Below are 22,648 nucleotides of genomic sequence, written 5' to 3'. Positions count from 1 at the left end.
ACCATTAACTCTGAAACTTAGGTAAGTTACTGAACCTCTTTGTGATTTCAATTCCTCATCTGTACAATGGGTAATAATAGTACCTACCTCAAAGGGTTGTTGTGAGGATTAAATGAGAGGGCTTACTATTTTCTCTCTTGGTATTATTTTTTTTTTCCAAATAAGCATGCCAGATGCTTCAGACAAAAAAATACTGTGTTATGAGTAGGAAAATCAGTTAGGAATTGGCTCAAGAGCATGTATCATTAGACCTTTACCACTTTCAACAGCTGCTTAAGTCCTTGAAAGAAATCTTAGATTGGTCATGTTTCATAAATCATGAAATCTCATGATTAAGCTTATAAGAATTTGAAAAGTGAAAAGAACCAAGTAATAATATTTGCATCATTATATTTAACCAGAGGGAAAAACTTATGCTTAGCCTTACTCTAGTGTTAGGTTGAGTTATACAGTTGGCATATAGGGGAACTTGTCAAAATTTTTTTTAGTTAGAAATAGTTGCAGAAAATCAGAAAATATCTTTATTTTAATAAAATTAATTTTTACTAAAAGCCTTTTACTTTAATTTGTTTAATTGAGAAAGAAATCTCATATATGAATTCTCATTTTGTACATAATTATAACAGTCATAGGAAGTTTTTTTATTTTTTAGAAAGTATTTTAAAACCTTAGTGTGTCAAGTCAAAATAAGTTTAAAACTTATTTTAAAACAAGTTTTTAAAATAGTTTAAAAGCCTTAGTTACCATGATTCCGCTTTTCATTGGTAATCAAAGTCTTTCATATAATACACACTTGCTCCTGTTCTATATGTCATTTATCCTAAAGGCTGCTTTGCACAAGAAATTCAGAATCCAGCTAAGACTTTAAGTAAAAGTATTGTTTTAAAATGTAAGCATAAACTCACTGAACCTTAATACCTCTAAAAAAACAACAACTATGTTCCTCCATTTAACCAATGAAGAAACTAAGGAATATTAAATAAAGTACTGCCCTAATGTAACAAATTGGGACCAAAATTAAAATTAGAGTTTTAAGTGCTTAACTTTGTTAAGGACCTTTTGATTATTATTTTGAATTGCTACCTCTTAAGATGAGTATTTCCAACTTCAGCTTTGTGTTTCACTTTTAACAACAGCATGGGTTTTTATTTACACCTTAAAATTCTTATAATTTTTAAATATATATAGTACATTGAGAAAAACATCTGTTTTTAATCATATAGTAGTAAAAATATTTTAACTTGTTAATCAGATTTATTTTTTTGCGTCACACAAGATAGTCTTATTTGCAAGTTTTGAAGAACTCATTAATGCTGGTATGGTGATCATAAGAAGTGAATTTTCCTGTCAGTTTTAACAGATATTAATATAATTTTAACTTAAATACAGTATAGATTTTTAATTTACACCATGCATGTAGTGTTTTGCTCACAATTTTCATAATAAGTTATATAGGAATGTTTTATTAGAATGGTAGTGAACGTGATCCATTATATTTGGACCTGTTCATTCTGACTTTTCTGCCTTGTATCCCTTTGCTTTTTAATGTAATTTACTATATTGTTTTATTTTTGTATGCTACCTTACTCCTTTTGGAACAAATAAAGTACATATCTCTCAAACCTACTGAGTTTATAACCCAAAGGGCAAAATTTCTAACTTGAAGTAGTACTAAAGTAAGGAATGAATTATTTTGTAATTTTTCTGAGATGTGGTAATGGGGTTCTTTTGATCTCTATGGGACTTCTCCTCTACTACGTACACACATTTCTGCTTCTTGAGTTGAAGAGCGGGCCTTTTAATATTTGCCATTTAATAGAAGTAAAAGGTTAGATATAGTAAATTAAATCCTAAAACTATAATACATCTCCAGTTGTTAGATGTTGTTTTGTTTTGTTTAGAAAGACCTTTAAAGAACATGTTATAGTAGAAGAAGGATGAATCCCAGGTTCTGTGGTTTTCTCTACCAGTGTGTTATCTTAGGTTATTAACTGTTAGTTTTAACTAGCTTGTATACACCTTTTGAGCCTAGGCCCGTGGTCGGCAAACTGCGGCTCGCGAGCCACATGCGACTCTTTGGCCCCTTGAGTGTGGCTCTTCCACAAAATACCACGGCCTGGGCGAGTCTGTTTTGAAGAAGTGGCGTTAGAAGAAGTTTAAGTTTAAAAAATTTGGCTCTCAAAAGAAATTTCAATCGTTGTACTGTTGATATTTGGCTCTGTTGACTAATGAATTTGCTGACCACTGGCCTAGGCCAAGGTTTGGACCAAATTACATATTTTTGGTCCCTGTAGCTTGTGGCTGTGTCATGGATTGCATCAAGTGAAAGGTTAACTTGAGGGGAGATTGAGACTGCCTTAAAGAGGTTCTTCATGGAGGATAAAACTCTTCTTGTAACCCCTGCAGTGTGACTGAAAACTGCTCTTATGAGTGTTGGCAATGCAGTCCAACTGTAATCTGAGCTGCTGTGGAGCTTTCCCCCAGCCCCTCTGAGGCCCTGAGCCTCAGATATGTTTTTCAAATTCAAGGTAATGAGAAAGAGGTTTTAATAAGGTGTTTTGCTTCATTCAAGAAATGCATCTGTTTTCCTTATTAAGGCGAACTTTACTTATTGGATTGGTTGTATTTTTAAAAGCATCATTTGAAGTTGAATTGAGTTTAAAAGCCACACATATGCCTTACTTTGTAAAACAGAAGAACTACGACAATTGCAAAAATCAAATTATTTTTTCTTTCAATATTAGTAACAAAATTAGAATTATATTCATATACAATAATTTGTAGTCATGTAATTTGACCCTATTTTCAGTATGTTAGGTATGTAGGAAAAATTTATGTAGAGAGAGGTATGTATTAATATACTAGAGGCCCAATGCATGAAATTTGTGCAAGGGGCTCGGCCCCTGCCCACCACGACAGCTGCTTCTGCCTCAGCCCCCTGCTACCCGCAGCTTTGTCCAGAAGGTCATCCAGAAGGACGTCCGGTCTAATTAGCATATTACGCTTTTATTATTATAGATAAAGGGTATAAATTGTTAAGATATTAAGTCATTTTAAGATAATGTAAAAGTAAACATTGCTAAAACTTTTGACTTTCAAATTCAACAAAATTTATGTTTAAAAGTCATGTCAGTTATTTTAAGAAATAATTGTCTTCTCATTGTGCATTTAATTCAGTATTCCATCCCCTGTTTGGAAATTTATCTTTATGAATTTCCATATTCATTAGCTCCTTAGTACCAGAAGGTCTCAGTAGCCATGCAGTTTTGTAATTCATAATCATTCAATAACTTCCTGCTCAAAAGTGTGATCTGAAGACCATACCTGGGAACTTGTTAGAAATGCAGAATCCTAGGTCCCACCTCAGACCTATTAAATAAAAACCACATTTTAACAAGATTCCCAGATGATTCTTATGCACATTAAAGTTTGAGGAGCACTGACTTAGTACAAATAAATAACTGGGTAAGCCACTTGAGAGTGTTATTTTACATAGCTCATAGACTGTGGAAATTATTCATGGTTTGACTTCAGAACTGTTATTTATTCCTTTAAATTGAATATAAATATTTGTTGGCCTCATGGCTAATTGTTAATTAAAAGATCTTTACCTTTTTAAGGGTGTGTTTAATTGTAGGAATATATGTTTTCATTGTAACTATAAGTTTCTAAAAACTATATGCAAAATATGCCATTATTTTTTTGTAAAATGAGACAGCTAAGATGCAAGTGAAAATTCTTCTGAGCTTTGCTATATGTGCAAATTAGAAATCTTTACTGTGATATGAACTAGTACACCAAGTTCAGTGAAAAGAGGTGTAACCAAACATCTGTAAGCTGTGGGACAAATTTTACATGATAGTCCTAATAGCAGATTATATAGTGGGAAATTTAGTTTCCACTGAATTCTTGCTAAAAATCTGGTATAGGGCCAACATTGTTCTTAGGCTTTAATAGAAATTGAAGACAATTTCGTTCTTGAGGCACTTACATGGTTAACCACTCCACTGCTTGACTATCAACATTTCTTCCATAACTCTAGACTGGCAAATGGGAATGCATAATTTGTAATAAATATTAGTTGTACTGTCCTGCTAATATATTGTGTACTGTTTTCTACTCTAGAATTGTTTTGAGTTACTTAATTATATAATCTTACCTGCTTTGTTAGTTCTGTGAGTTTGAAATTATGTAGCTATTTCTAATAATGGTATTTTAATATTAATTATAATTTATAATATCTGTGATAAATTTTCCTTAGTCTATTAGGTTGAGCCATATTGCCATTTTTGTAGATCAAAGGCATATCAGCAATTTCATATAATTCATCCTAATGATAAAGGAAGTTTAAGGGGCTCCTAGTCTCCTGTTTTATTCATCAGTCACTAGGAATGATTTTGTAACACTTTTCCTTTTGTCATTTTTGTTTGTTTCTTTTAAAAGAAAGTATGACTTTTAGGAAAACAGTATTCTTACACATAAATTAATGAATAAAACAAACAAGGGCTGATAAATCAATGAATTAATAGCTTTATAACTATAGTATATTTTTAAAATTATCACACAGTATAAACATTACAGCAAGACTTTCATTAATCTAAAACTTTTCCTCTGTAGGTGGTTCTAGTTTTGTTTTAAAATATGAGCTTAAATTATTTTAGGAAAAATGTTAAGTATATTAAACTAATTGGAAAAACTCAGTATAATTTTACAAGAACTAAAATCTAGTTACTAATATTTTTGTTGCTGACACTTTACAGTTTAAAACTTTTGTAATTAAGTCAAACTAGTTTGATTATTAATAATTAAAAACCAGTTATTTTGGCCATTTTTTAATATTACCAAGTGAAATAAAATGAGCCACACAATTATGAAAGGAAATGTGTGGAGATGGTCTTACCAAAGGACTACTAAGATCATATTAAGAATATGTACTTAATTTCATTTATATCTTTGAATATATCACATGTAGTTGAAGTCCTTTATTAGCAATCCCAACACCAATAATACAGCTTAATTGTGTAGTTAGCAAACCAAAGCAAAGGTATGACAGTTCTCCAGGGGTGCATTTATTCACCTACTAGGAGACTGCCTGGTGAAGTATTTCTTAAAAGGTGATTCAGTAACCTGTTAAATCTAGGGTGACTTTCCAGATCTTTGTCATTCTGGGCTGAAAGTTAGGAATGTTAAAGTTACCTGTATTTTAAAGCAAACTGAGGGATAGGGAAGAGGGGTGAAACCACCGATGTTGAAATTTCAGCTATTTTTATACTAAGCCTGAAGTTCATACATCATAAAAAATACCTTTTAAAGTATAAACTGCGGAGCTTTCTTTGGTTTTAGCTATTACAAATAATTGTGAATTCAGTGTGTGTTGAAACAACTTCTGTTACCACATTTTGGGTGTTTTATATTATGTGTTATCAAGCTGTGTTTTTGTGTTTTATTTTAGCTTATTTGCACTAATCTTGATGAACTCAGGGACTTAATCACAAAAATCGAGAATGAACTCAAAGATCTGGAAAACAGTAGAAAAAAATCGGTAGGTGTTGATCCAAAAGTTCTATCTATTATTGTCAGCATAAAAATTTATTCCTTCTTTTTTCTAAAGCCTTTTTTATCTTGTTCTCCTGGATGACATAAAAATTTGCAATGAACAATAGAAACATTGTTTCTTTTATTTCTCTTGTGTGGTCTGCTTTTTATTTTTAATAGATAAAAATTGTGCCAGCACAAGTAAATTAATTTTGTTTGCCTGGTTTATATCAGGTATAATTTTAGATATTTCCCAATATACTGGTTGGTCGTTGTCTGACTGGTAGTTTTTTGGGTAATGCTTACCTTGCAAATATTCTTAATAATTATGTGCTTTCTATGGAAGTTTATTGCTTAGTAACATCAAATTTTAATTAGCTGTGACATAAATAACAGATGTAAATTGTTTAATCTTGCCCCAGATGTTTTTGATACATGCCTAAAAATGTCTTAAGAATCTTTGCCAGCTAAAGGTCTTTTTTTAACTTTCACTATATATTCTAAATTCATCCTTATTTCATATTGTTCTTGAGAATAGAGTATAGGGACATTATATTTATTCACTCAATACTTAGTAAAACACCCAATTATTTATTTAATCAGTACTACCTAATTAACTGGCATTCATAGTTCGGTTATTTCACAAATTTGAAAATCAATCATCATTTTTAAAAATCCCTTTGTTTTATCCCTTAGGAATGTCATGAAGCCATTTTTAGGTCTTTGCTCTCATAATCTGTTAATCTAGAATTATGTATAAAATAAAGTTAGTGATACAGCAAGCTTTATATCAACAGATTTATAGTAGTCATTTTATATTCTGTTTAGAAAAGACATATTGGTAGCACTCTGAAGGGAGGAGACTGAAGTATCATAAAATTACAACTTTCCAAGGTTATTTTAATACAGAAGTGAAACAGCTTTAAGCATATCAGAAGTCCCTCATGTGATACCCCTGAGAATATAGCTGTAATCTAACAGATAGAATAATGTTCATAATGGTAATCATCAATTAACAAGAAAATATTATGTTCAATTATAATCTGAGAATGCAAAAAAAAGTATATTATAAAAATATTTCATTAAACATGATTTATACCCTTATTAGAATATTTTATTTTCATATATACACACACAGTTTTGGTATACGGACATTCTCTTGATATGGAACACCAAATGTTGTTTTAAAATTTACTTCTGTGATATATTTCACAAACAACATTTATATTAGACTATTTTCTCCTCAGCCAAAGTTTTCAAAAATATATTTGATGTTATATGCTCATAAAGGACTGATGTTCTGAAATAAATAATATTTTAATCAGGGTGTTACAATTTTTTTGCAGAAGCTGTTTATTTTTAGTGCATACTTTAGTATTTATTATTTTCTATACTTTATGACTCCAAACAGAATTTTGTTAAATTAATTTGCTAATTGGTTTTTATGCTTTAGTAAAACATAATATCTTAATTTGTTCCCATATTATAAATTAGGGTTTTGTTTTTAAGCATAATTGATTTATGTACTTATTTATATCATGTATTATAAGAGAAAAAGACTTTTGCACACATCCTAGAGTTTCTCTATATAAAGCCATCTACCTCACTTCCATGTGTGAGGTATAAGCATATTGCCTTCCTTCACAGGAACAAGGAGAAGAGTGAAAAAAAAAACAACATTTATAAATTACAAATACTTAGCACTCTAGTCCTTGGGGACATGTAGGGTTTAATTGATTAGATTTCATGTCTCTAAATTTTTAGCTTGTCCATGACTCCTGGTATTTGCATATCAGTTTTAAAATATGATTTCTGCTCTTCAAGAAATAGAAGTTCTTGGAATTGTACTTAGTGGGGATAATCTTATTGAGATTACCAATGTATAGGCTGCCTAAAAGGTTTTCATGAACAGCTTATCCCAACCACTTAAATGGCCACATAGCATTCTAAAGGAAATACACAGTAAAAGTTTGCATCTCAGTATCATTCCCCTTTTTTTTTTTTTTTTTTTTTTACAAAAGCTAATACTGAGTGTGATAAATATTAGTTGCAGGAATTAACTTTATTGAATGTTTATGTTAATATTGAATACCAGTTATTTTGTCTGGTCTGGTATCATTTGGAATACAGTATTCCACATAACTGAATTTTCTGCATAACTGAAATTCATCATTCAATGGAAAATTTCCTGCCTCCTTGTACTGTGTTGAACACAATTTAACCCTTTCTTGATTACTGAAGTATCATTATGAATATCCATAATTGTACTGATACTCTAAAAATCTGTTAATATCAGTAACTGAACATACACCAAAAGGCCTTTATGCTATGTATTATTAAGGTTTTTGTTTGTTTGTATTTTTGCTTTTGTTCTGTCTCTTCATTGTCAGTCTGTCATTTCTTGTGTGTGTCCATGTACTTGCCCTGCCTGATATATACTGTGGATTACAAAGCAAGTAACCACATTTATTGGAAGTGGGTTCATGGTAAGGACCTGAGGGACTTTCTTAATAATGAAATGCCTGAACTTGGTGATGGTAATAACCATTTTGACCGATTCGTTGCCTCAAGAGCTTCCTTCACTATTGCCAGACAAATAAAATATTCATATTGGTCTTCATAAGAGGATATCACTGCCAAAACTAAAATAATATTTAGAGTCAAAACAACTTATCATAAACTTTCCTATTTACAATAACGGCTCCAATAACAAAGAGGGTATATTCTATATAAACATTCAGTTGTCATAAATGCCATTACTAAAGGTAGAAATTATATATGTGAGAGAGGATTTAAAATGGATTCATATAAACACTTGGCTGCTTTAGGCAGCTTCTCTGCAGAGCCTTTCCAGATACTTTTTTCTACCAAAGCAACAAGGAAGAATCATCCTATTTCCTCACCCTTACTCAACATTCCATTAAAAAAACTTTTTTCCTTGGCTGGGTAGCAGTTGATTAGAGCATCATCCCAATATCCAAGGTTGTGGGTTTCATCCTGGTCAGGGCTCATAAAACAATCAACCAATGAATGCATAAATAAGTGGAACAACAAATGGATCTCTCTCTCTCTCTCTCTCTCTCTCTCTCTCTCTCTCTCTCTCTCTCCCTCTCTCTCTCTCTCTCCCTCTCTCTCTCCTTCTCTCCCCCCTCCCCCTCTCCCTCTCTCTCTCCCCCTCCCCCTCTCCCTCTCTCTCTATCTCCTCCCCCTTCCTCTCTGTCTAAAATTATTTTTAAAATAATTTTTTTAAATCCTCACCCAAAGATATATTCTATTGATTTTTAGAGAGAGAGGAACATTGATGTGAGAGGGAAACGTTGATCACTTGCATCCTGTATATAACCTGACCAAAGATCAAACCTGTAACCTTTTGGTGTGTGGGACAACGCTCCAACCAACTAAGCCAGGGCAAGAAAATTTTATATATATATATATATATATACACACACACACACACACACACATATATAGATATATATATGTGTGTATATACATACATATATATGTGTGTGTGTGTGTGTGTGTGTATATATATATATATATATATATATATATATATATATATAGCTTTCTTAACCACTTAGAGGCTTTGCTATTTGCCATTGAGCTACTCATTGTATTGGAAAGATGTACAGTCTTTTAAAATCTAGATTGAGCTATTCATTCTTGCAAGACAACTAGTTCTATTTATGGTTAATAATGTGAGGAGAGAAAAATGCTTTAAATTTGAGTTTGCTCTAGTTCACTTGATCCCATACTTCATTTAGGAGCTTTTTCAAAAAAAGGCTCAACATCCTAGAGAGATGCTATACTTAATTACCAGAGATTCGTTTAAAGTCAAACAACTGGTTGAGGTAGAGGTATGTAGTTGGACAAAGTCTTTTAATTTTTTCTTTCTCATTATTATTTAGATCATAGGATTCTTTAGTAAGCTAAAGAAAAAAATCATAACATTTTATTATTTTTGTAGTTTTAATCTTGAGATATAATTTGCATTTTCCTTAATTATATGGAAAATAACATTTTTCTATCTAGGAAGTTTATTAGTTTTCCAGAAAGATAGAATAAAGGTATTAATAAATTTGTCTGATCCTGTTGCATTTTAAATTTATTCAACATTATTGCTTTCTAAATAATCAAAATTGGAAAGATTTTGCCAAGCTTATATAGAAGTGATTATATTTCTGGGTGTTTCATGTGACCCTTTTTTTCTCATATTGGCTTTATTTCCTTTTTTAAAAAAATATATTTATTTCAGAGAGGAAGAGAGAGATAGAAACATCAATGATGAGAGGGAATCATTGATTGGCTGCCTCCTGCACATTGGACTGAGCCCGCAACCCAGACATGTGCCCTTGACTGGAATCAAACCCAGGATCCTTGGGTCCCAGGCCGATTCTGTATCCACTGAGCCAAACTGGCTAGGGCATTGGCTTTATTTCCTTATTTTTTATGTCATAGTTTATATTTTCAAAGAGGTTTCCATCTTTTTTAATAAGCAAAGATCTGTATAAAAATTGGGTATAAGAGGAAATGAACATTTGGGAAAAAAAATTCTTATTTATAAGAAAAGAAACCTTGTCTGGATTATATTATGACAAATGATGGAATGCTAGTCTTATCAAATAGATAAATTAAAATTAAAATATAAGAGCACATCTTTTCTAATACACCTTTTAGCAATTAAGCACTTCTGCACTGAACAGAATTTAATATTTCTAAATATCATAATCAGTATATAAAAAGGCTATAAAATTGTCTATGCTCTTTAATCCTGTAGTCCTATTTGGGATTTAACATTTATTATCCCCATTTCACCCTTACCCACCCCCCAAGAAAAGTAATTTACACAATGGTGTGTTCCATAGACTACCTCTAATATTGGAAATTTGGAAAAAGCTCGTATGTCCAACAGTAGGGAGATGACTAACCAAACAGTAATATTAACACAGTGGTATATCATATAGCTAGTAAAATAAAATATTTGTAGATCATTGGTACTACATGGAAATATTTGTGAAATGTGAAATTTTTAAAAACATACAAAATAATATGTGTGTAATGGTTACAATATATAAAAAGACATGTTAAAAGGAATTAGGAATTTCAAGTAATGAATGAAATTTTTATATGTTCTTAAGATCATTTAAATTCATAATACAATAATACTTCTCCTGCCTAATCAAAGTCTATACATTAGCTAGACAATATTTTGGAGTCACAGAGTTCTTCATAAGCCAGTGGTTATTAAATCAGGGATAATTTTGCACTCCCACTACCCAACCCCCGAGACTTTTTGGTTGTCATAGTTGAAGATGTAGTACTGACTGGCACTTAATGGATAGAGGCCAGTGATACTGCTAAAAATATGCTACATTTTAATGATCCTATAATGCACATGATAGCCCTCCCCCCCATGACAAAGAATTATCTTGTCTCAAATGTTAGTTGTGTGGCCATTATAAAACCCTGGCGGTAAGCCCGTATTTGCTAAGGGATCTAGCCTCAAATTTTGTCTGCTGCTGCCAATTTATTATGTTGATATTTTGAAAATTATGTAAAAATCAATAAAATCATATATCATATCCCATAATTGAGAGTATTTTATTGCATCATTTACTCCTAATTCAGGCCCGTATTTGATAGAACTTGTGACTATCAGTGTTAACATTTACCCTTTATAATTCCATCAGATAATTTTAAAATATTCTTTTTTTTCCACTTAAAAATGTTTTTATTAAGATATAGTTGAAAAAAATTTTTAAAAAGATATAATTGACATTAACACTGTAAATTTGAGGTGTGCAGTGTGTTGATTTGATACATTTATATATTGCAAAATGTTTAGCTTCAGATCCATCTCAGCTGTCTTCACTCCATTATGATTTATGGCCTCCCTTAAGTTTGTTCACCATTTACCTTTTACCTTCCTTAGGAAATGAAGAAGTTACAGATAACATGCTTATATATTTTCTTTATTCATTTTTAGAAATATGATGTAATATATTTTTAAAAGTGAAGCACAGATAAATGGAAAATTATGCATAAAATTTCACTTATGTGAATTTATATGGACCCAAAAAACCTATCGTAAAAGTTTAATATAAGGCAAAGAAGTTATTATACATTCATCTTATTTTCTAACACCTATAACAAATTTTACTCTATTATAGTGAAAGGTTATGGGACTATTTCCTCCTCCTTTCCATTTCATATCGCATTTGCTCACAATGAGGCATCAAATCAAAATTATTTTTATAGTTAGATGTCTAGAGTACAAATCTATTTTACTAGAGTGTGTAATGAACTTTAGGTATATTCAGAGTATTGAATATGCCCTAATTAATTTTATTTAATGGCTTTAGTTATAGATATGGTTGCAGTAATCTCTAAATTGTCCTTAAGATTAGTATTAAAGTTTTGACAATTGAGTCATTATCTGTATTGTTTTTTTATTCTAGATCTTCTGGTAAACTATTTAATGGTTAACAAAACTGAAAACTATCTCAGCTGTGGGGGGATTACTTTGTCTTTAAATGGTCATATTTAAAGCTTTTTAAAAAATTAAAGTGACCTTTTGGAAAACTTGCAACAGATAAGTTTCTTTACTTAGTTACAGATTCCAGTCTTATTCATTAGGAAAATACTAGAAACCCAGTGCACAACATGGGTAGGGTCCCTAGCGGCTGCTAGCTGCCAGCCAGGGCCTCCTTTCGTTCCATGCTGCCCCCTGGTGGTCAGTACACATCTAACTCCTGGTTGGTCGAACTTCTGCCCCTGGGGACAATTTGCATATTAGCCTTTCATTATATAGGATTTCCTCAACATCTTTTGTGTCCTATGCATACTACCAGGAACCGGGTAGGGATCTAGAGATTGAAATTGAGTTCTTGTCCTCAAGGAAATCACTTACAGAGCTTAAGATTCTATTCTCAACCCCTGGGAATAAATTATTAACTTTAATCAGAGGTTGGACTAGCTCCAGTTTTTTTAAATAAAAGACTTAATCTTTTATTTTCAAGCTGTGTTTATTCAGAAGTCACCATGCACTTGCTCACTTTCATTAATTGCATGTTTATATGTTACTTGAGAATAGTGTGGAAAAACATAACATGAATTTTGTGAAGAATCAAATGTTAACTGACATGTTCAAAAATAAAGCTAGATGACAGAACAATACATGACTGGTAAGACTATAGTCATTGAAATGTCTGAGAATGCATTTTCATTTATCTATGGTAAGTCTACTCTGCCCAACTAAGAAGGATTTGAACCCTATTAATAGTGTTCACTATTTCTACTTACTGCAATTTGGCATAGTTTGAATCCCATCAGGGAAACTTTCATAAAATGAATATTTGAAATCCTTTTTTCTTCCAAAGAAAGTTCTAATTACGAGGGAAAAGGGTTGTTGGGTATTTTTACATTAGGCAGAGAATGCTGTATATTTCCAGAATGGAGTGAGCTTTAAGCAAGGGTTAAACTAGGTAATATATCCTTCTATAGTTAGAGCTTCATAATAGTGTGGCTTTTATAATATGCCTTAAACGCTTTTGAATTACATATCTCACACGCTTATTCAAATATGAATAACATTTTAAATACCAAATTTTTTCAAAGCCCCAAGTAAATTTATATTATCTTCTATTTAGTAGTTATTTTGCCACCTTTCAATTACCAGAGTTCTGAACAATTGAATTTAAATCCTGGAGGTGCTTATGGCCAAAACTATGAGCTTCATCAATCTGGCAATATTAGATTCCCTTTTCCAATAATTAATAGTAACTGTCTCACTAAGAATGTGATATGTCATCCAGTTTTTCTTCTACAAATCCAAATGACACCGAAACTTGCAATTTTACTTTTGATGTAGTTGCTGTCTTCCTGCTTTCTAGTCAAATGCTAATTTAGAAATAAAATGGAAATTGCACATATGCTGTTCAGTATGGGATTTCTTTAAAATAAAGTACAAATGTTTTCCTTCTCTATTAAATTAGTCATAGATGAAAATGTGTAAGAGTACCTCAAGAGAAAATACTAGCATGTGATAGCTCATATTAGAACTTCTGGCAATGTTAAAATATTTTTTAACTTTTTCCATATTATATGCAAACATTTCATTATACTGCCAAATTAGCACTGTTTCAGGGGTCTTTATCAAGATAAATGTGATGTTTTACCCCAAAAACTGTGAATATGCAGGAATATATGAATATGGTGGTATTTTCTCTAGGTAGGCAATACGAAAATAAGTAAATACTTATTACCTTTTCATGTAATATTACTTGGACTAGGAGAATGGCAAGTGATTAGTTTATTAAAATACTTAATTATAGTTAATGTGATTTCTGCTGTTATTACACATCTGAATTTAAAATATTTGCAACCTTCCTTTAGATATTGCCACTGATTTTAAATGAGACATCTTTGTGTATGAATCAATTTGGCTTTTCTGAAAGTTGTTTGCATTTTATTTGAAAAGTATGGTATATTATTATTATTTAAACAAGTTACTTTCACCTAAATTTAACATTCAAACCACCTAAATTTATTAAAATGTGCAAAAAATATGTCCATGGTGGTGAGACAGTTGATAAATCTGGAATTTGTTTTCCTCTTTTTCTTCCTTTTAGGTGTCTAATGTCCCCAACATCAGTAGATTGCCAACTCCCTCTCTTTGCTACCGCAGCCAGCATTATGCTGGTGCTGTCATGCCCATTTCAGATTACTGCAGCAGAATGGAGTTGTTCTTTAGTTGTAAGGTAAGTTTCCCTTCCCACTCATTTCACACACATAGACTCAGCTTTTCATTTTACAGTATTGTGCAGTTTTGTGAACTTTTTTAAGTTTTTCCATATGGTTCCTTAGGTTATTAATGTGTCACATTCAAAAACTTACAAAACTGCATAATATAATAAAGGACTTATCTTGTGACCATAGACCAACTCCTTTTTTATAGTAATTCCTATGAGGTTAGAAAACCTCCACTATTTGACATCTGGGACATCTTATGGAAAGGGAGCTGGCAATCTGCAGCTGCTGTGGACATTGGATGAGAAAGTATTGAAAGGTAAACTTCAAATTTAATCCATATTGTATGCCTTTGGTTCCATGGTTTATGCTTGAAATTCATACTGTATTCTATGTTAAACTCTATAATACATCCATTTAAAAAATTATTTCCTCTTTTTTAAAGTGATTTTTCAGTAGATGTTTGAATTATTAAATTCACAGAACACATTGGAATTATCTTAGAAAATATTTTTTATCCCTGAAAATAGAATTCTAATTTTGAGAACAATTTATTTATCCTCATTTATATACCTATTTATAAAGAAAAGTCAGGGCTAAATTTATATACATAAAGCTTATTAAATATATTTTATTAGAGAAACAGTTATAGCTCTGTTCCACAAATGACCTTTTATTAATCCTTCTACCTACCATCTTTATCTTTGATTCTATATTGATTAGTGCCTACAACGATTGTAAGAGTCTTCTAATTTTTATTATATCCATATTCTGTCTTACATGTTTGAAAATAGGGGAACTTGCTGTTTTCCTTATTTTTTAATTCACTTTTAAACTTTAGTTCACTATAATTTTAAGTACTGTTGTAATTAAACAATACATTTGATATTTTAATTTTTGCATTACAGAGATACCTACCTGTAAATACAGGTACTTACAACAAGATAGTCTCTTTCTTCTTTAGGACTTGCCTTTGTATAGGCCAAGAAAAATAGCATTATATTATCTGCATTTGTAAATCAAGTTGATCAGTCAGCAAAGCTATTGCCTGTATTTAGTTAATGACCTGACTTAAAGTTCTGGCAATATTTGTTCGATTTTAATATTAGACCCAAGTTAAGGTAAATTTTTACCATCTCTGACTAACTTAAAATTTTGTAACTTCTTCTCCTTACATTAGTCCCATTGTATACTGTGACATTCTGAAATCATCTCTTATTAGAAAGGGATATATTATTTTAATTCCATTTGGTTTTATTGACCAAAGATGATAAATGAAACAAGCAGTGTGAGTTTCTCTTTTACTACCAAGTAGTTAAACTACCTTACCTCAAATACCAATCCCAGAGCAGTGATTCTGAACTTTTTAAAACCTGTGTCACCCTTTTAATCAACCTAAAAACTAGGGACACCCATACTCCATGGCAGGGTATAGGAATGTCCTTCGTCAAGGTCATATTGTATTCTTTATATGTATCTTATAGTCAAAACATTTTATCAGTCTTTCTATGATTTGTGTTATGTAAGTAATAAACTTTTTGTTTGCTTTCCAAATACAGAATGGTTAAATACACATTTTCAAATGTAAATGAAATAGCATTCCATCACTATCCCAATTTGGGAATATGCAATGTAAAGAAAGGAGAGAAGGCAAAATATGTAGATAAAGTTAGAAGGCCATAGACATTCCCAAACAGGTCAGTGGGTAAGACAGAATTGTATTGAAGTTAGAAATCTATTCTCTGATTAATATTCACTGACTCCTTCCTGTGTACATCAGCTAGTTCAGAAGTTTATTTCTGGGTATTGGGTTAATTAAAATTTAATAAACCAAAAGATGAAATCTTCCTAATATTTTAAAATTTTTCTTCTACAAAAATAAATGTTGCAATTTAGTAGAGACACAAACACAGATGACAGATGCCTTGCAATAACGACATCCAGTTGCACAGTCTTCCCTTCTTGTGCCTCACTTACCTAGTTCTAAGGTCCCATAATACTGGTAGTCTTTCTGCATTCCCCATCCCATCACCATCACATTAATCCAGACAGCAGACATACTACCCAAGTTAATTCTGATCTGCCATTCTGCCCCATCTGACCCCCAGTTAAAAGGAATTCAGCATGCTTGGTATTCCCTGGCCTTTTCACACTTTTCCAATTAATTATACCACAAAGAGTATATTCTCTCCACCTTTGTTCCTCATTTCTCTTTTCTTTCTGCTGTCTTTAACTTAGGAAAAGTTTACTTCTACTCTCACCATTTTATTTTTGAGCTAAATGATAGTTAATTAGAAAAATAACATTGTTGACATGCCCTATTAAAGGGAAAAGTCTCCACCTTCCTATTTTCTTTTTTTTTTTTAATTTTATTTTTTTTTGAAATAAAAACCTATCTCATTCCTCAAAGGATTTAGGGCAGCTGTCATTTGCCTTTTTTACCTTCCTCAGTTAGCTTTCCCTAGATGAAAGTTTTTTTCTGCTCAGTTTTATTGTTTATAATTTAACTAGAGGCCCAGTGCATGAATTTGTGCACGGGTGGGGCCTGCTGGCCTGGCCCCAGTTGGGGCGGATTGGAGCTGGGCCTGTTGTGAGGAGGAGATGGCGGGAAGTTGGCCAGCCGGCCTGCCCCGATTGAGGCCCAATCAGGGCCGGGCTGGCAGGCCCCACCCCCAATTGGGGTTGGGGTGCCAATCAGGGGCCAGTGGCCTGTGTGAGGGGCTATGAGTGGTTGGCCAGCTGGCCCTGCCCCTGATGGGGTCGGGGGGCCGATCTGGGGTGGGGCCAGGCGGGGGGAGGGGCTGCAGGAGGTTGGCGGGCCTGCCCCACCCCCTATTGGGGTGGGGGAGCGATCAGGGGTGGGACCAGCTGGGGGAGGGGCTGCAGGTCGATCAGGGTGGTGGGGGCCCATCGGGGGCATGGCCAGCTGGGGGGAGGGGCTGCAGGGGGTTGGCTGGCCAGCCCTGCCCCCTCTTGGGTTGGGAGTGTGTGATCAGGGGCAGGCCAGCTGGGGGGAGGGGCTGCTGGCCTATCGTGGTGGGGCGGGGCTGGCCGGGGGGAAGGGAGGGGGCGCCCGCTCTTGATCAGGGTGGGAGAGTCCAGGGGCAGGCCGGCAGGAAGGAGCGGCCTCGAGGTTGGCTGGCCGGCCCCACTCCCTGATCAGGCCTGTTTGCTGGCCACAGTGGGCGTCATAGCGACTGGTTCTTATGGCCGTTATAGTCATTACGGTCGCTGGCTTTTTATATAAATAATTTGTTTTCATGAGTTAGAATAAGCACTTCATACTATTTCATAACCTTCCTTTGGGGGGGAACTTTTGAGGTATAAATTATTGTTAACTTGGAAATATTTGACAAGAGGGAAGATATGTCTACATTAGCATATTATGAAATAAATTGATTTTTTTGAAAATTTTTTCACAATGCTATGATTTATCATGCCACTAAGAAGACACAAGAATGAGTGAGCCTATTTATGTGCATGTGCACATAAAATCCCACATCTTCCTATTTTTAATAAACAATTCCCCTTTCAAGATTAAAAAAAACACCTCAGTGGTAAAAATGTAGTTATTTATTATTTTTATGTACATAAACATTCTATTGGTTTAAAATATAAAATTTTTTGAGAGTAGGAACTGTACACTTAATCTCTCAGGTTTATATGTGACTAAAATTTCCATGACTGAAATCCTGAAGGTTTTAGATACATATACAATTGGGAAATTTATGCACAGATTTAGAATACATTTTGCTTTAGGGAGTGGTAATTTTTCTGCCTTAATGTTCTACAAACGTGCAATTGGCTCAACAGTTACTATGGGATGAAATCTAATTCTTCACATGCTAAATATGATCCATATCATATATAGTAGTGTGTATTTTGTTATTTTAAAAAATAATACAAGTGGGCTATATGGTATGTGAATTACATTTCAAAGCCATTACCCTCCACCACCCCCTACACCCCCAAAAAAGAAAAGAAAATACAATCTGTTATATAACAGTAAATGATGATGATGGCGGTCGTGATGTTGATAGGTGTACACTAACATTGTTGAGAATAGGGTATAAGCTACCTAGAGATATAACTTGAATAATTCTATGGGTACTACTAAAACATATCTTTATTAGAGGTTTTTATAACCTATGTCAGATTGAATTTACATGTTACAGTTTTTAAGAGATAGTGATGTAATTTTAAGAACTTGAACTTCAGCATCAGGCAGATGCGGATTCACCTTATAGGACTTTAAATCATTTATCATTTGTTAAGTGAGACTAAAGTGCACATACCTCAGAAGAGTTTTCATACAGCTAGAGTGCGTATGCATTGTCATGCTCACTCTATCCGTCCCCTCTTCCCATTCCCCCCATGTATGAATGAAATGCTTTTGAGTAATGCTTAGTAGCAAATGGAGGAGGTGTCAGTAATTATTAACTCAGTGTAGCATTGCAGTATTGAAAATAATGACAGTGTATCAAATAAGGTTTATTACAGGATACATCCTCCTTTCTGCAATCTTCTAGAAGAGATGCTTATTTCATGGATATTGGTGTTTTGGTTTTTACTCAGAAAATAAGGGTTGACATTCATTTTTAGATTAAATCTAAGGGATTTACTTTTAAAATTGTGTTTTTAGGGCAAATGGTATCATCGGAGGCAAGCTGTAAAAGAATTGCATAGTACATTGATACGTCTTTTAAATGAACTGCTGCCATGGGAACCAAAATTAATGAAAGCTTTTCAAAGAAACAGGTAACTCAAGCTTTATAATTTGTTTTACTTACTTTAGGGCTCTTAATTTAGGATTTATGGGAAGATGTCCTGGAATATTTAGTAGTTTTCTATTGATTTATAATTTAGCAGCTATTTTGAGTGCCTCCTATGTACAAGAGACTTCCCAAGCCCTGAAAAAATAATGTTAATAAAACCCTTTCTCTGTGCCTTACATTCTTTTTCTTTATTGTGGTAAAATGCACAAAATTTACCATCTTAACCAGGTTTAAGTGTGCAGTTCAGTGATTTAAATACATTCATAATGTTTTGTTACTATTATCCATCCATCTCAAGAACTGAAACTCTACTCTATACCTATTAACTTCGCATTTTCCCTGCTCCTTAGCCCTTGGTAACCACCATTCTATGTTTTGTCTCTATAATTTTGACTGCTATAAGTCCTTATATAATATACAATATTTGTCTTTTGTGACTTGCTTATAGAATAATGTTCTCAAGGTTCATTCATGTTGCAGCATATGTTAGAATTTTCTTCCTTTTTAAGGCTGAATAATATTCCATTGTATGCATTTATCACATTTTCTTTAATGGACACTTAGGTAACAATTTTCATGTTTTTAGCTATTATGAATAATATTGTTATGCATATAGGTGTACAAATATATGCTTTTAATTCTTTGTGTATATACCCTGAGCTGGGATTGCCAGATCATATGGTAATTCTACTTTCAATATTTTGAGGAATCACCATACTGTTTTCCACAATGACTGTACAATTTTACATTCCCTACAAACTGTGTACAATGGTTCCATTTTCTTACCAACATCTGTCATTTTCTATTTTTTTATAGTAGCTATCTTAATGAGCATGAAGTGGGTGGTATATTGTAGTTTTGATTTGCATTTTTCTAATGATTAGTGATATTGAATATCTTTTCATGTGCTTATTGGTCATTTGTGTATCTTTGGAGAAATGTTTATTTAAGTTTTTTGGCAATTATAGAGTCAGTACTAGAGGCCCGGTGCACGAAATTCATGCATGGGGTGGTCCCTTGGTCCAGCCTGCACCCTCTCCAATCTGGGACTCCTTGGGGGATGTCCGACTGCTGGTTTAGGCCCGATCCCTGGGACATCCCTCTCATAATCCTGGACTGCTGGCTCCTAATCGCTCACCTGCCTGCCTGCCTGGTCGCCCCTAACTGCCCCCCCCCCCCCCCCCCGCCAGCCAGGTCACCCCCAACTGTCCCCTCCCTGCTGGCCTTTTTACTCCTAACTGCCCCCCACCGCCAGCCTGGTCACCCCTTACTGCCCCCCCCTGCCGGCCTGGTCACTCCCAACTGCCCCCTCCCACCGGCCTTGTCGCCCCTCACTGCTGCCCCTGCCAGCCTAATTGCCCCCAACTGCCCCCCCACCGGCCTCGTTGCCCCTAACTGCCCCCCCCCCCCCGCCGACCTGGTCACCTCTTATTGCCCCCCTGCCAACCTGGTCACCCCCAACTGCCCCCCCTCCTGCCGGCCTGGTTGCCTTTTATTGCCCCCCTGCCAACCTGGTCACCCCCAACTGCCCCCTCTGCCACCCTGGTCACCCCTAACTGTCCCCCCTGCCTGCCTGGTCGCCTCCAACTGACCCCCCTGCTGGCCTGGTTGCCCCCAACTTCCCCTCCTGCTGGCCAGGTCGCCCCTCACAGCCCCCCTGCTGGCCAGGTCGCCCCACATAGCCTGCTGTTCAGTCATTTGGTTGCCCCTCACTAACCCCCCTGCCGGCCTGGTTGCCCCACACAGCCTGCTGTTTAGTTGTTTGATTGCCCCTCACTAACCCCCCTGCCGGCCTGGTTGCCTGACACAGCTTGCTGTTTAGTTGTTTGGTCACCCCTCACTAACCCCTCTGCTGGCCTGGTCGCCCCACGCAGCCTGCTGTTCAGTCGTTTGGTTTTTCTTCACTAACCCCCTTGCCGGCTTGGTCACCTCACGCAGCCTGCTTGTTCAGTCGTTTTGTCATCCCTCACTAACCCCCCTGCCAGACTGGTCGTAGGCAGCCATCTTGTGAGAGTGTGAGGGTTAATTTGCATATTACCTCTTTATTATGTGGGATTATATAGGATGTTTGTTTTTTTGTTGCTGAGTTTGAGGAATTCTATATATATTCTGGCTATTCTTTATTGGATAATAAGTTTTATTAATATGTTCTCCCATTCTTGAGCTACCATTTTACTTTGTCGATAGTGCCTTTAATGCACAAAACTTTTTAATTTTCATTAAGTCCAATTTGTCTTTTGTTGTTGTTACCTGTAGTTGTAGAGTTATGTTATAGCCAAGAAATCATTGCCAAATCCAGTGTCATGAAGCTTTTGCTCTGTGTTTCCTATTAAGAGACATTTAGGTCTTTGATCCATTTTGAGTAAACTTTTATACAGGGTTCTGGGAAAATGTCTCGCTTCATTTTTGTATGTGAATATCCACTTTTCCCAGCACCAGTCATTGAAAATATTGTTCTTTCCTCATTGAATGGTCTTGGCACCCTTGTAAAAAACTATGTGACCGTATAGTAAAAGGGTTTATTTCTCGACGCTATTCTATTCCATTGGCCTATATGTCTGTATTTATGCCAGTACTACACTGTTTTGATTACTATACCTTTGTAGTAAATTTTGAAATCAGAAAGTGTGACTACTCCAGCTTTGGTGGGGGTTTTTTGTTTGTTTTGGCTGGGTAGGGGGGTCCAAGATTATTTTGGTTATTTGGGGTCCCTTGAGATTCCATATGAATTTTAAGATGGGTTTTTCTATTTCTGCAACAAACACCATTGGGATTTTGGTAGGGGTTGCATGGAATCTGTAAATTATTTTGGATAGTATTGACATCTTTATTTTTTTTAGTTTTTTTTAATTGATTTCAGAGAGGAAGGGAGAGGTAGAGAGAGATAGAAACATCAATGGTGACAGAGAATCATTGATTGGCTACCTCTTGCATGCCCCCTACTGGGGATCGAGCTTGCAACCTGGGCATGTGCCTTTGACCAGAATCGAACCCGGAACCCTTCAGTCCGCAGACCAACGCTCTATCCACTAAGCCAAACCAGCTAGGGCTTGACATCTTTAAATATTAAGTCTTCCCACTACAAAGAAAGAAAATTATAGGCCAATATCTCTGATGGGCATAGATGAAAAAATGCTCAACAAAATATTAGCAATCTGAATTCAGTAATACATTAAAAAGATCATACACTATGATCAAGTGGGATTTCTTCCTGGGATGCAAGTTTGATACAATATTCACAGATGAATTAACATGATATACCAGATAAACAAAATGAAGGATAAAAAGTATATGTTCAGCCCAGCCAGCATGGCTCAGTGGATGAGCATCGACCTATGAACCAGGAGGTCATGGTTCGATTCCTGGTCAGGGCACATTCCCGAGTTGCTGGTTGGATCCCCAGTAGGGGGTGTGCAAGAGGCAGCCAATCAATGATTCTCTCTCATCATTGATGTTTCTTATCTCTCCCTCTCCCTTCCTCTCTGAAATCAATAAAAATATATTTAAAACAAAAAGAAAATCACAGCATGGTCTGTAAGATGGTACGATCCCCATTAAAAAAAAATTATATGATCATATCAATAGAT

General features: G+C 34.6%; 1 protein-coding gene across 4 annotated transcripts in view; it reads left to right on the top strand.

Annotated features, from left to right (window-relative positions):
- The window catches only part of BRD10 (bromodomain containing 10), a 79,944-nt gene that overhangs the window by 45,801 nt on the left and 11,495 nt on the right, over positions 1 to 22,648 (top strand). For 3 of the 4 annotated variants that reach the window (XM_079790587.1, XM_079790589.1, XM_079790586.1), the window contains 2 exons: positions 5,453 to 5,542; positions 18,929 to 19,044. In XM_079790587.1, the coding sequence (XP_079646713.1) occupies positions 5,453 to 5,542; positions 18,929 to 19,044 (206 nt within the window). The remainder of the gene's footprint in view (positions 1 to 5,452; positions 5,543 to 18,928; positions 19,045 to 22,648) is intronic. The other variant, XM_079790588.1, reaches the window with a different exon arrangement.

Source organism: Cnephaeus nilssonii, assembly GCF_951640355.1.
Source record: "Cnephaeus nilssonii genome assembly, chromosome: 14".
Taxonomy (NCBI): Eukaryota; Metazoa; Chordata; class Mammalia; order Chiroptera; family Vespertilionidae; genus Cnephaeus; species Cnephaeus nilssonii.
The sequence above is the reverse complement of the archived record's forward strand: the minus strand, read 5'-3'. Positions and strand labels throughout refer to the sequence as shown.